Below are 12,717 nucleotides of genomic sequence, written 5' to 3'. Positions count from 1 at the left end.
AACAATCCATCAATTAAATGCATTCTAGCTGAATAAAAGTCTTAATTTCTGATTTCAAAACAATCTTACTGAATCCAAACATAGTAGTGTATATTGTTCTATTGTTCACATAGGATAATAGTCAGTGTAGGTGTTGTACTTTGTTTCGATGAGGATGTCTGCATTGGCTGGGTCCAGCACAGCATTACAGATGAGTTCTTGAGTGACAGGGATGGATTTATTCATCGACACACATAGATCTGATAAGTAGTCCAGAAATCTAGAGAAACAGGGACACAACTCAATCATTCGGGGTAAGACACAAAACTATTACAAATATAGTTCAAATCATTAAATCATTAAGAAACATCTGAAGACACAACTTAATACACTTCTACTGTACTTCTAAACTCTTACTTTAAAACATCTATTTCACTTTCGCTTAAACCACCAACATCTCTGTACTGGATTGTACTTAAGATGAATCACTTACATCATAACATTTCTCATTTGTTTGTTGCTTTAGATCAGGGGTGGTTGGTCCTAGAGGGCCACTGTCCAGCTGAGTTTAGTTCCAAGTTCCAACCCTAATCAAACACACCTGAACAAGCTAATCAATGTCTTCAGGATCACAAAGGATTCAATCAGGTGAGTTTCTTTCAGGGTTGGAGCTAAACTCGGCAGGACAGCGGCCCTCCTGGACCAACGTTCCCCACCCCTGCTTTAGATGAAAGGGTATGCTAAATGAATACATGTAAATGACCAAGAACATTTATGCAGATCTATTTTCGCACACCTGGGCTCTCTGTTCTTGCGGACCAGGCTGACGAAGGTGTCTATCTCAGCTGCAGTGATGTGTTTCTCCAGAAGCTTCCTGTTGTTGTGCAGCAGGGCTGTGATAGTGTCTTCAGCAAGCACATCATATCCTATCTGCTTCTGCATGAAGCGGAACTGCTTTGCTATGTACTCCTAAACGCAAATAATGAGAGAAAGAGGACATTTTTGCATTTAGTACAATATATAGTACAAGGGGTTGTAAGTGAATTTTGTAATTGCAGTAGTGTAATTTTGTTGCATTTATTTTGTTTCACAGTAGTTTAACCTGATTTTTGCGATAGTCCTGCTGTGAGTGACGTAGGACCCTGTAGCAGAGTCGACAGATGTGACGAAAAGGTGCGTGCCGTTGGTCTGCAAGCTCTTCAAGTCGCAGCATAGGGCCATCCCCACTGTCAGTGAATGGGGCCTGCAGCAGCTTGAATATCTGGCCAATCACACAACAAGACAGATTGAAAGGTCATTGAAAGGAATCTTAGTGAGATGTTTTAAAACTAAACCCTATATGAGTACCTGTTTGAGTATGTTCTGCTCTCTCATGAGTTTCTGACGCTCTCTGTTGGGTTTGTTGACTGTGATCTCCAGCACATCCTGAGCACAGCTGGGAATGTCCACCACAAAATACACCAGATCCTCCAGTAGCTTTGTCACTGACCTGTGTGTGAGAGACAATGTGTTTTTTTAAGTGTGAGCAGTTTAACAAAAAAAGGGCATAAAGATGAATTGGTTAAAATAATATTGTCAGAAAGATGGTCAGATGGTCAGATGGTTGGATGGACGGATGGAAGGATAAATTAATAAACAGACTAATGGATGCATGGATGGATGAAGTAAGAAATAATAGAGAAAGATAGATAGAAAATTGGATTGAAAGTCAAATGCACAGATGAATGAATGGATGAACTATTGGATGACTGCATGGTTGAAGGAAAGAAGGGCAGACAGACAAATGGATGGACAGATGGATAGATGATGGGAAGATACAATAGTTAAAAGATGGAATCTGTACAGACAGATGGATGAATGGACAAATAGACAGATAGCAGGATGGATGGATGAAGGAAGGAAGGAAGAAAAAACAAAAAGATGAGAAGATGTATGGATAGATATATTTAAAAGTCAAAAGGACAGATGGATGAAAGGATGAAGATGAAAAGATGAATAAATGGTTGAAGAAAGGATGGAAGGACAGAGATAGACAGATGATGAATGAATGGATGGATGAATGGGTGGTTGAAGGAGAGACAGAATGGATGGATGGATGGATGGAAGGAAATATGAAATAGTTGAAAGAATTATGGACAGGTGGACAGACAGATGAATGGATCAATGGATGGATGGATGGATAAAGAAAGAAAACAGAGGGCAGATGGATGGAAAAAGGTCCAATGGACAGATGGATGGATGAATGAAAAGATGAATAAATGGTTGAAGAAGGATAGATGGAAGGACTGAAGGACTGATGGACGGACACATGGATGAATAGATGAATGTAACCTTTACCTCCTCTCATTTTGGGTGATAGTGCCCTTCTCCAGTTTGGCTGCGATGGAAGCTAACACTTTACTAGCGTCATTAGCAAAATCCAGATCCCGAACTTCAGCTGGAGACACTGGCACTATGGCAAAAGCCTCTTTATCTTCCTTCAGAGGAGACGTTCCTATCTGAGACACAAATACAGAGTGAAGGAGACACACTCCAGAGAAACCATAAACCAATGTTAGTCATACACAGACAGAAGCTGACTCACTCTGAGCATGACTGGTTTCTCTTCCTCTTTATCTATTGGCTGGTTGGTGCTGTGGACCCACGTATTGGTGCAGAGATGTCTGAGCCTCACATATGAGTTTCTGACAGGCACAATCCAAAATATGACAAGTTTAATATAAGCGTAATTAATCAGAAAATGTCACAAGAAGTCACAATCTCGCTGTACCTCGGCACAAGCGAGTCTCCGCCTCTCAGAGTGGTGGGGTCAAGCTCAAAGATTGACGAAATGTCATTGCCATCAGGAACAGACACCAGTGTATACATAACCTTATCCTGAGGGTTACGTGCACGTGCCCGCATCATTTCTTGCTCCGAATCCAGCTGCGAGAGAAACAGTCGATCAACTGTGACTGTGCATTCAAGATGACAGTCTGCTTTGTCTCAACTAATGTGTGTTGAAATGAGTGCAATATGGTAAAGAGACCCTCAAATTGCTCATACTATCAATTCAGAAGCTCAGAAGGTGAAAGGGGAAAAACACAGACACACACAGTCACACACGCTCTCAAGCACACACTCACAGAGGAACGGGACTCCAGGTATTCTTCTTCATAGTCTGGATTTACCTGATCACAATAAGGTTAGAATAATTAGATAAATGTCGCAAGTCACCTTCTCTACTCTTTCTAACATCAAGCTCTCGAACTACACACTCTTTGATTAATTTGCATGTGTGTATGTGTGTGAACTCTTATTCCAGGTAACATATCGGTCTAACCTCTGCAGCAAGGTAATGGCCGGTGGCCAAGTGTTTGAACCTAAAGAGGCTGTTCCAGTAGCCGGCTCCGCCTCTGCAGGGATCATGCTGAACCACCTGAAAAGTATGCAAACATCTGTTTAGATTCCCAAACCAACAATCACACTCACAAAAACAACTGGTCAACTTCACAAAGCTAAGTCCTTAACTTACCTCTACCTCCCAGAGTGCTTTGCTACTAGTGGCGGAGGTTGCAGACTGGCGCCCGGTGGTACGCAGAAAGACATACTGCTTTTTTCTGTGTTCATCACACGTCAGAAACTTCTCCTGCTCCGCATGAAAAAGCCTCACCACGTCACCCTGATAACATGTATTTCATTAAAAGGCCATTAAAACGCAAGAAAGTAAAATATAATTCCTTTAAAAGTAAGTAAATGTCATTGTGTGCATCATGTTTGTGTATGAAACATACTCCTTTCAAGACAACCTCCTGGTTGTCGCTCCATTTCATGAAGAGAACGATTTTCCAACTGGTGGTGCAGTTCACTGAATTCACCTGAGAGAGAAAAAGACAATGGTTTAGACCGGTGGTTCTCAACCTGGGAACAGGGTCCCACTATGGGGCCTCAGCTTCCAAAGAGACCTAAATTGTTTTAAAAATGAGCATTAAAATAAACTAAAACAACAAAAACTCAAGATATTTTTTTATTTTAACACAGCCCCTCATCAGCTGTTTTTTCTTTGAATATCCAGGGTTCCCAATGTCTTATATGAGGTAGCCTAATTTTGAAAGGGTTATTTCTAGATATTTTTGAGGACAATTATTTTAATTACATTTTATTTATATATTTTCCATTTTCCGTTGTTGTGATTTTTATTCGTTTTTTTTTTTTTTACTATATGTTTACATATTTAACTTTAATATCCTTGGAAGAAAGGCTACGGGCCAGATTTACTAAACAGGGCAAATTAGTATGAGAGCGCAAATCCAAAAACGTGCAAATTAAAGAACACAGACGCAACCGGATCAATCCCATTATGACTAACGCAATCTATCAAGAGCAGCACAAATTAGCGTCTGATTTTAGACGTGCTTTTTTTGGGGCGTTAAATAATGCGGCAAATACCAGAAAATTGACTAGCGCAAACCTTAGTAAATCACCTTGCATGATTCATTTCAATTCTCTCCTCCCATAAATTTTGCATCTAAAAGGGAAACTCATATAAATGCATATGCATTAAAATAAAATAAAATAAATTTAAGAGTTAAGACACTTTTGTCCAAAAATGAATTAAAGATGCAAAATATTTGTTTTATTTTTTAGATAACCTGATGACTCTGACTGAATTAAACACCAACCTGAATTCAACTGAGGTCATGTGACATTGTTTATGTGATGCTGTCAAAATACAGTTTGAAATGTTTATCATTTGCATACTACTCTAAGCCGTATGCAGTACACTAGTATTCCTTTCTTAACACAGCCAGAGAGAGGGAAAAAAGAAAGATATGGCAAATCCAGTAATATCTGAACTCTCTCTCTCTCTCTCTCTCTCTCTGTTTGTGTGTGTGTGTGTGTGTGTATTTTACTTCATTGCATCCTGGATTATCCACAAGCTGATGGCTACTGGCATGCAGCGGCTGTCCAGCGTTGACAGGGTTTAACACAACCTTATCGCCAATGACCACCTGAATCGCACATTAACACACATAAAACATTACAAGTGGAACTCTAATGTGTGTTTATGTAAGTGCAAGAACTAGAAATACACAACAAATCAAATAATCAGAGTTGATGACATACTCACATTGTCTCCTATAGAGCGGAGCTTGTAGAAGGGCTGGATATAGAACCACGAGCCTTCATTCCCAGCAGCGTCCAGCGTCACACGCATGGCGTTCTTCTCAAGAAGAGCCGGTAAGCGCTTATTTACTGTCAGATACTTATTACTCTTCAGATGGAGAAGCTGCAAATATATGTGAACAGATACACAATTTTTTTGACTGCTAAATATTCAGCTTTTCTACATTAAAGTGCTTATAAATGTTCTGTACTAAATATACAAATTGAAATATTACCGGAAGTAATATTTGTGCTCATGTGTAAATGAGAGATTTACCTGGATGACATTGCCATACTGAATGACTGTTCCCAGAAGCTTTTTGTTCTCAGATTCATTTTGTTTTTTCTCTAAATCAGCAGCATGCTAAACAAAACACAGTAAGAAAAAAAAAAATGAGAGGGGGAAAAAAATGCAAATGCAATACACATGAGCACCAAAGAATCATGTGACAAGAGCACATTCCGTTTCTACTGCTCTTCAGAACAGTAGAAGCTTCAGACTCAGAGAAGTTGATAAATATACTGTCCTCCAAAAAAGAAGCTGTTGGGTAGCAAACAAACTGTGCTCTTTTTAATGACGTCTTATAACATTGTTCAGATGGCCCACAGAGCATTCTTCACAATCGGTTTCATTTACAAGCACATCTTTTTTTATTGTTAGCAACTTTTCTACATTCTGTGTATATATAAGGTCATAAGCAGAGCTTGAACCAACTGTAGGGTGAAGCTATGAAGTCTAGGAGGTCGAGGTGTGTCCCTCCATGGCTTCCTTTCTATGGATAAAAGATTGTATGTGCTATTTACTTACACATGCAATCCAATCAGATACCACTACTCACAGCATTTTGATAATTAAGCTACTCAAGAGCAAGTATGAATGTATGATTTGTTTTTATCGGCATGATAGGCAACTAATATACCTAATACTACTGGAAAGTTGCCAATTTATCAAAATGAGATATTGAAGTTTTTTGTAAAGGAATGTTTTACATTCTTGGATGAACTTGTTTCTAATGCTACCATAATCTACGAAATACAAATTAATCCAATAAATTTGCTTTAAAAATGTAAAATCATCCCTGAAATGAAGACAATGTCTTTTAGATTAAAGATGAAATTGCCACTGATCTAGAATCAGTTTTTCATTTCTTAATAGTAAATAAGGATTAGAGCTCAAGTTTTGGCTGGTTAGTTTATAATTTGATTATATTTTAGTAGATGTTTACCAGTTCACCAATTTTGGAGTCAACTTTTTCCTAGCCATTTTCCTCTCTTTGGTGCCAGGCTCCTCCAATCATTTTGTCAGGTTAAACCCAATCGACTGCAAGCTTGCATTCAGATGATCTGCCACCATTCAATCAAAAACCAATGGGAAGAACCAGGTCCCTGCCCTACATTTTTTCCTTTTCCAATAATCCAATTTGATATTAATATGTCACAATAGAGAAGAAAAAGATCTTTGTTCCTTGTTTCATCGTGACTTTAAAATCGCAGCTCAGGGTAGTCATTATTGAAGGATTAGGGACTGTGTATGTTCTTGTGGTGCCATCAGCCAATCCTGAGGTGTGGATAGTGGATACTAATTCTAGACCAGCAATTATGAGCAGCGTTATTCCAAGAAAGCGATTGGAATTCCCTATATTTATATAAACAAACAGATCATGTACGTGGCAAGGGGAAGACTAAGCTTCACACTCACATGGAGTTTGTTGAGCAGAACAGTATCTGTGGTGCTGTTTCCTCCAGGTTTGGCAGCTTTCCAGAACTGTTTCTGTGCCGAGTATCTGTTCATGGGACACAGTCTGAACAGACAGTCTACAGAGAGAGAAAGACAGAAAGAGAGAACACACATTTCATCCCAGCCACAGACAAGCAGAACACAAGCATCACTCATTACTCTTGTAAGCACATACACAATCACACTGTGTTTAGACACACATACAACACAGCTTTCAAAACCTGCTGATGGGATGACAAGGTGATCATAAATGGTAAGGAAGAAAATCAGTATGAAAATCAATATGTAAATTCTGTGTCTGTGTGGTTTACATGTGCAAAACTGTTAAAACAGAACTATTCCCTCATACGATCAGAAGAAAAAAACAAAAAAACATTTTTAATAGAACTTGATTAAATAATGAAGGTAAATTCCGAAGCACTTAATATGACAGAAAACAGACACAGACTGTCTTTCAAAAGTGATAAGAAAAGAGCTATTCAGACATAAAAGAGAAAATGCACTTCTTTTCAGCAGAACTCCAGTCTTACCAAATAAGGAGAGAGGGGGAGCCAGAGAGAGAGAGAGAGAGAGGAGAGAGAGAGAGAGAGAGAGAGAGAGAGAGAGAGCGAGAGAGAGAGAGAGAGAGAATCTGGTCTCTGTTTCTATTTTCTGGAGATTGGGCTGATAAAGCACCAAAAAGCTCTAGGGTCATTGGAGGAATGTAGAACACACACTTGTATAAAAACAAGAGTGTTTTAAGAGTTTCCCATTACAAAAAAGGAGTTAGATTTCTAGATTTTTCCTGAGATTAAAGCTGATGCTACAATGCTAAGGTGTTATGGGTGGTTGCCAGGGTGTTGCTTTACTGGTCCTAAGCTTAAAGATTCCACACACCAATCCCCTATGATATAGCGCGGGTCCCTCCTTCAGTGCCAGTCTATTGTAGGCTACTATTTTGCTTATTTATCATCTGCCAGATGAAAATCATAAGTTTAATCGTTTTGAGATCAATGCATACCCAAACAAAACAAAATAATAATAGCAATAGAAAATGAACCCATCACATGCTTCCATTTTGCTTTGGTGTGTGTTTATATTTGAAGGAAATAGTACGCATTCCTCTCTGCTGGGGCCCACTGACCATCAGACAATTATCTCTCCTTTTCTTCCTCCCTTCATCCCAGACTCAAGCACACTGTGCAGGGATTATTTATGAGCAGGGTTGAGTTATTGAGACATATGTGTTTGATAGAGAAGTATATAAATGTTAAAGGGGTAGTTCCTCATGTTATTAATACACTACTACTGTTCAAAAGTTTGGGGTCAGTAAGATTTTTTTTAAAGAAATGTTTACATTTATTCAGCAAAGAATCATTAAATTGATCAGGTCACAATAAAAAACATTAAAACCGTTACAAAAGATGTTTAATTCAAATAGAATTACACAGTAGTGTAGTGTCTCTCAGATGCACATTCTAGAATTCACCTAAGCATTGTTCACATAGGTTACAAGAACCAATGGTGGTTGGCATCTCTAAAGTTAAAAATGGCTTGTTTCTTGATCTGCCAAGTTCAAATATGCACAAGTGAGAATAAAAGTGAGAATAGAAGATTTGAAAGATACTTGATACTTTTATGGAAGTTTTTTGTCATTTTTTATGGTCATTTTGTATGGTTTTGTTGTGTGGAAGAGCATTGTGAACTTCCTTCAAAGCAAAGGTTGCCCACAAGATATAAAATGATATGTGTTTTGAACAACATGAATAAATCATAAGAGGAATTATATTTTAGGACAAACTCTTCCTTTAACATTCAGTGGCCAACTAGTGATGGAAACCAGTACACACCGATGTAAAAATGTACTTATATACACGCACCCCTACTCATGACGTAGCTTCTCAATGTCACTGGCAGATGCCTTTTGAGTGATTTGAGTTTAGAGGGCAGTCGGCCTCAACCTCACACAATCTTCTGTGCAGCCTTTGAAGTACAATCATTTATCAAGTCCTTTAACTAAGTAGATCTGTGCTTTCTGTGTTGGTAACAATTTCCACAGCAAAGTAAACGTAGACAGAAATTAGATCAGACTGTTCTACACAGATTTATGCGGTCAAAGATTTGATTGGCAATAATAACTACAAGTTTTGGAAGACAATGCTATAATAATTCCTAAGAATGAAGGATGACATGCTAAATTAAGTGGTTTTCATGGAAATGACTAACTTTTCTCTAGAGTAGCCTACATCATCTGACCTTTGACTTCAAAGTCCAATTTAAGTAACTGAACTTCCTGTCTTAACTGAAAATAAACCAGCGTAACATCCACATCCCCACACACACACACACACACACACACACACACACACGTTTACTTAGCTATCTAAAGGTTTTTGGAGATTTGGTCAGGTTTTGGTCACTTCTGGGTACAAATTTGTCCCCAAAATATAGTTAGTAGGTACACACACACACACACACACACACACACACACACACAACTCACCCCTGAACTTCTTGGGTGGGTTGTTCAAGTCCCCTGCATCTGGTTGAACAACACATCGGTCATCAACCAACCTGAAAAAAATGAGAGTGTTAATCTGTAGAAGTTTTTTTAATTTTGATTAGTCTGAACATCTGTGTGTGTTTGCTTGAGTAAATAATGGTGTGCATTTGTAATTGTGCATCTGTATTTAGCTTTTTTTGGCCCAAAGCAGCAGCTTACTGGACATAATCCAAATTCCAAGACCAGTCGGCCAAAAAACACACACACATAAACAGGGTTGAACTGCTGACAGCTGGTTATTCTTAACTACACATTAAAGATTAGCATTCAACCACAGCAAACTTCATGCAGTGTAGATCTTCAAACGGTTAGATCACCCAAATGTGCAAAATCTGTCATTAGTTCATTAACTCTTCCTCTTGTCATTCCAAACCTGTTTTACTTTAGTTTCTTCAGAGGAACACACTAAAAAAATAGGACTTTTTGCATTAGTTGCTTTTTTCCATGCAATTACAATTAACAGATGCTTTAAAAAAGAATGCAAAAACAAGTCTTACAGTATCATTAAAGTGGATATATTAGAAGTCTTCTGGATAGATTCATTTGATGAGGGTAAAAATGAAGTAGTTTTTCACTGAAAAAATTGCTTTGAAAACATATTTTGTGTTCCATGGAAGAAAGAACGTCACAGATGGGGAGATGATGGTTCAACTATTTCTCTCAAGATTCTTGTCAGCAGAAAACAGAGAATTCAATGTTGAAGAATTAACGGAAAAAGTATTTAACAAATGAGCTGGTTCTGCTTGTTAATCATTTATTTGCTGTAATAATTACTCTTGGAACAAATGCAGTTAAAAAGTCCTGCTCATTATATTCACTGATCTGCTTTCAATTAACATGTGATTTTTAAAGTATTCCATAATATCATAACAGGCAGTGTCAATCAACTCACCCCAGAGTGCTTATGAAGCCACTGGTAGAGCCTTCAGCATAAAGGGAGCACACGTCCCCAATGTGTAGGAAACTTGACATTTTATCCACCATGGCAACCACTCCACCACCTGCAGAGGTCAGAGGTCAAAGAGTCATGACTGTGTCTGTGTACAGGTTTATCATTAAGCAAACAAGCCAAACAAGGAGGTCTAGCCATAAAAAGACATATAGGTTTACACATTTAAAGCAACACATTATGATGTGTGGTGGGAAGTGTCATTTCCTACAATACAAAATACAAAAACAAAACAGTTTCAAATAAAACATATAAAAAATGTATAGCTCTGCAAAGCTGTTTAAACAGAATGCTTCCACAAAAACAAAAGAAGAATATTCATGTCTAAACCAATTTGATGTCATCAAAGACAACACAATGCATGGGCCTTTTCACATTCTCAGTTCAAATTTAATTAATCACAAAATCTCATTCCTCCACTGAGTTTCGATAACAAGAAGCTGCAAATTACAAGTTGGCAAGTTAATTATTAACTTAACTGACTAAACACTTATTCCAAGTCCAGTGCAGTGGAATACCATACTAAAAATACACATTCAGTGTGAAATTTACAACTGACAAAACATGCCAAGTTAAATCTGAATGCATATATAAATACAAAATATAACAGGAAGACAAAAATGCATTCAAATTTAAATAAAGAGACTGCTCTTCTGAAGTGCTAAATTAAAATAAAAATAAGCTGAAATTATTGTCTAAAAATACTTTTCCTGTTTTTTTAAAATAAAATAATACTTCATAAATAGCTGCCGGAATATATATGTATTTTTATTAAAGATTACAAGAACTGTCCATTTTGATTTCATGGTGCCTTTAAATACTATACTATCCCTGTCATCCCTAAGTTCCCTTTAAAATATAGTGGTTTAATCAACATATTAGGATGGGGATATGGAAATGTGGGCTAGGCTACTGCATAACAGAAATAAACCAAATGATAAGAAATAGGTCTACTGTATGATACTGTTTGAGGGCATACTGACTGTAACAGTTCCATTTGACGCCTGTATCATCACCAGACTCTTCCTGTAACTACTAGATTTGATTAACAAATGATTAGACAAGCAAACCGTAAATATGCAGAGAGAGAGAGAGAGAGAGAGAGAGAGAGAGAGAGAGAGAGAGAGTGAGCAGTGCGGAGGAGGGATTTGCATGAATCATTTTCGCTCTATCTAACTGCAAAGCAAAAAAGCATCTTATTTTACATGAAAACTACATGCTATTTTTACTTATTGCGTTAATTACAGCTTCGTCTGATGCTGTTGTAAAACACAGAATTCTGTTCCATCTGTTGAACATCGGCAGATCGTCCGTCTTGAAAACAGAAACTCATTTTTCTACCCATGTCAACAATGTCAAAACGAAATAAAAACACAGAAATCCTATTAAACATGGGCACATTAACTCTATCCAGCAAACGCATTTATGAAAAGCAGAGTTTTTTTTTGAATGCGTGCCCGAAATGGGATTAAACGTACGGCATCATAACATTGGTTTGGACTGCTGCATTAAACAGTATAAACAAAAATAAATAAATACCGGCTTAACTGAAACACTTGTGTCTTCCTCGCTGAGTTTGTATCTTTTTTCCCCATCTTTCTATAGGCTCCGTGAGTTTCTCATGGCAGTTTTCCTAACCTAGGGGCGGGTTCAACAGGGCGCGCGCGATGCTCTCCCGCAGATAAGATAAATATTTAATAAAGTATCATTCCTGAACAAAACTCTTATTAGTCCGTTTATTCTTGCGTAGCCTAGATCTTACCTCTCTCAAACGAAGTTGGAGCAAACGTGTCCGCTGTTTTTCCCCCAAAGTTGCGTCCTCTGTTTGAGAAAGTTATTAGCCCGACTCTTCACAGAGTCCAGCACAGCGGTCCATCGCCCCGATGTTCGTCTCTTTTCGGCTTGCCGAGTGACTCTGTAAACGGTGGAGTGCGATGGGTTTCTGGGAAATTGTGTTCCAGCGGTGCCACGCCACGGTTAATTCAATAAACTGCGGCATTCAAGAACTACAAGACCCAGACATTCCCTTTCAATTGACTAAAATAATTTCGTTTTTGTTGCAAACAGTCTATAGAGACTTTAAAGAAAAACTGCATTTATTTATAGCTAAATAATGCAAAAAAGTAGTGGTGACTGGGGAGTGATCATGATACTGCTACACTGTAACATTGCTACATTGTTACATTGTAACAGACCATTGATCTGCTAATGCTGTTGTTTGCCCCATTGCCATTTTAAATTTTATGCAATAATTTGTTAGTGGTAATCAAATTGACCTAGAATAATAATTTTAAGTTAATTTAATTAAATGTAATATAATATAAGTAGGCTATAATGTATATACTATAAAATGTAGGCTACTAC

General features: G+C 37.8%; 1 protein-coding gene across 4 annotated transcripts in view; it reads right to left on the bottom strand.

Moving 5' to 3' along the window:
• The window catches only part of itpr1a (inositol 1,4,5-trisphosphate receptor, type 1a), a 32,173-nt gene extending 19,930 nt beyond the window's left edge, over nt 1-12,243 (bottom strand). For 2 of the 4 annotated variants that reach the window (XM_084426168.1, XM_084426170.1), the window contains exons 1-18: nt 12,116-12,243; nt 10,297-10,405; nt 9,345-9,415; nt 6,824-6,939; nt 5,402-5,488; nt 5,090-5,248; nt 4,872-4,970; nt 3,753-3,836; nt 3,494-3,640; nt 3,302-3,397; nt 3,105-3,149; nt 2,750-2,904; nt 2,564-2,663; nt 2,317-2,477; nt 1,327-1,468; nt 1,082-1,240; nt 776-948; nt 140-259 (exon numbers count right to left, since the gene is read on the bottom strand). In XM_084426168.1, the coding sequence (XP_084282294.1) occupies nt 140-259; nt 776-948; nt 1,082-1,240; nt 1,327-1,468; nt 2,317-2,477; nt 2,564-2,663; nt 2,750-2,904; nt 3,105-3,149; nt 3,302-3,397; nt 3,494-3,640; nt 3,753-3,836; nt 4,872-4,970; nt 5,090-5,248; nt 5,402-5,488; nt 6,824-6,939; nt 9,345-9,415; nt 10,297-10,388 (2,006 nt within the window). In that variant the 5' untranslated portion in view covers nt 10,389-10,405; nt 12,116-12,243. The remainder of the gene's footprint in view (nt 1-139; nt 260-775; nt 949-1,081; nt 1,241-1,326; nt 1,469-2,316; nt 2,478-2,563; nt 2,664-2,749; nt 2,905-3,104; nt 3,150-3,301; nt 3,398-3,493; nt 3,641-3,752; nt 3,837-4,871; nt 4,971-5,089; nt 5,249-5,401; nt 5,489-6,823; nt 6,940-9,344; nt 9,416-10,296; nt 10,406-12,115) is intronic. The other 2 variants (XM_084426169.1, XM_084426171.1) reach the window with 1 other exon arrangement.
• Between the last annotated feature and the right edge of the window lie 474 nt (nt 12,244-12,717).

Source organism: Rutilus rutilus (genome assembly GCF_951802725.1).
Source record: "Rutilus rutilus genome assembly, chromosome: 12".
NCBI classification, from domain to species: Eukaryota; Metazoa; Chordata; class Actinopteri; order Cypriniformes; family Leuciscidae; genus Rutilus; species Rutilus rutilus.
The sequence above is the reverse complement of the archived record's forward strand: the minus strand, read 5'-3'. Positions and strand labels throughout refer to the sequence as shown.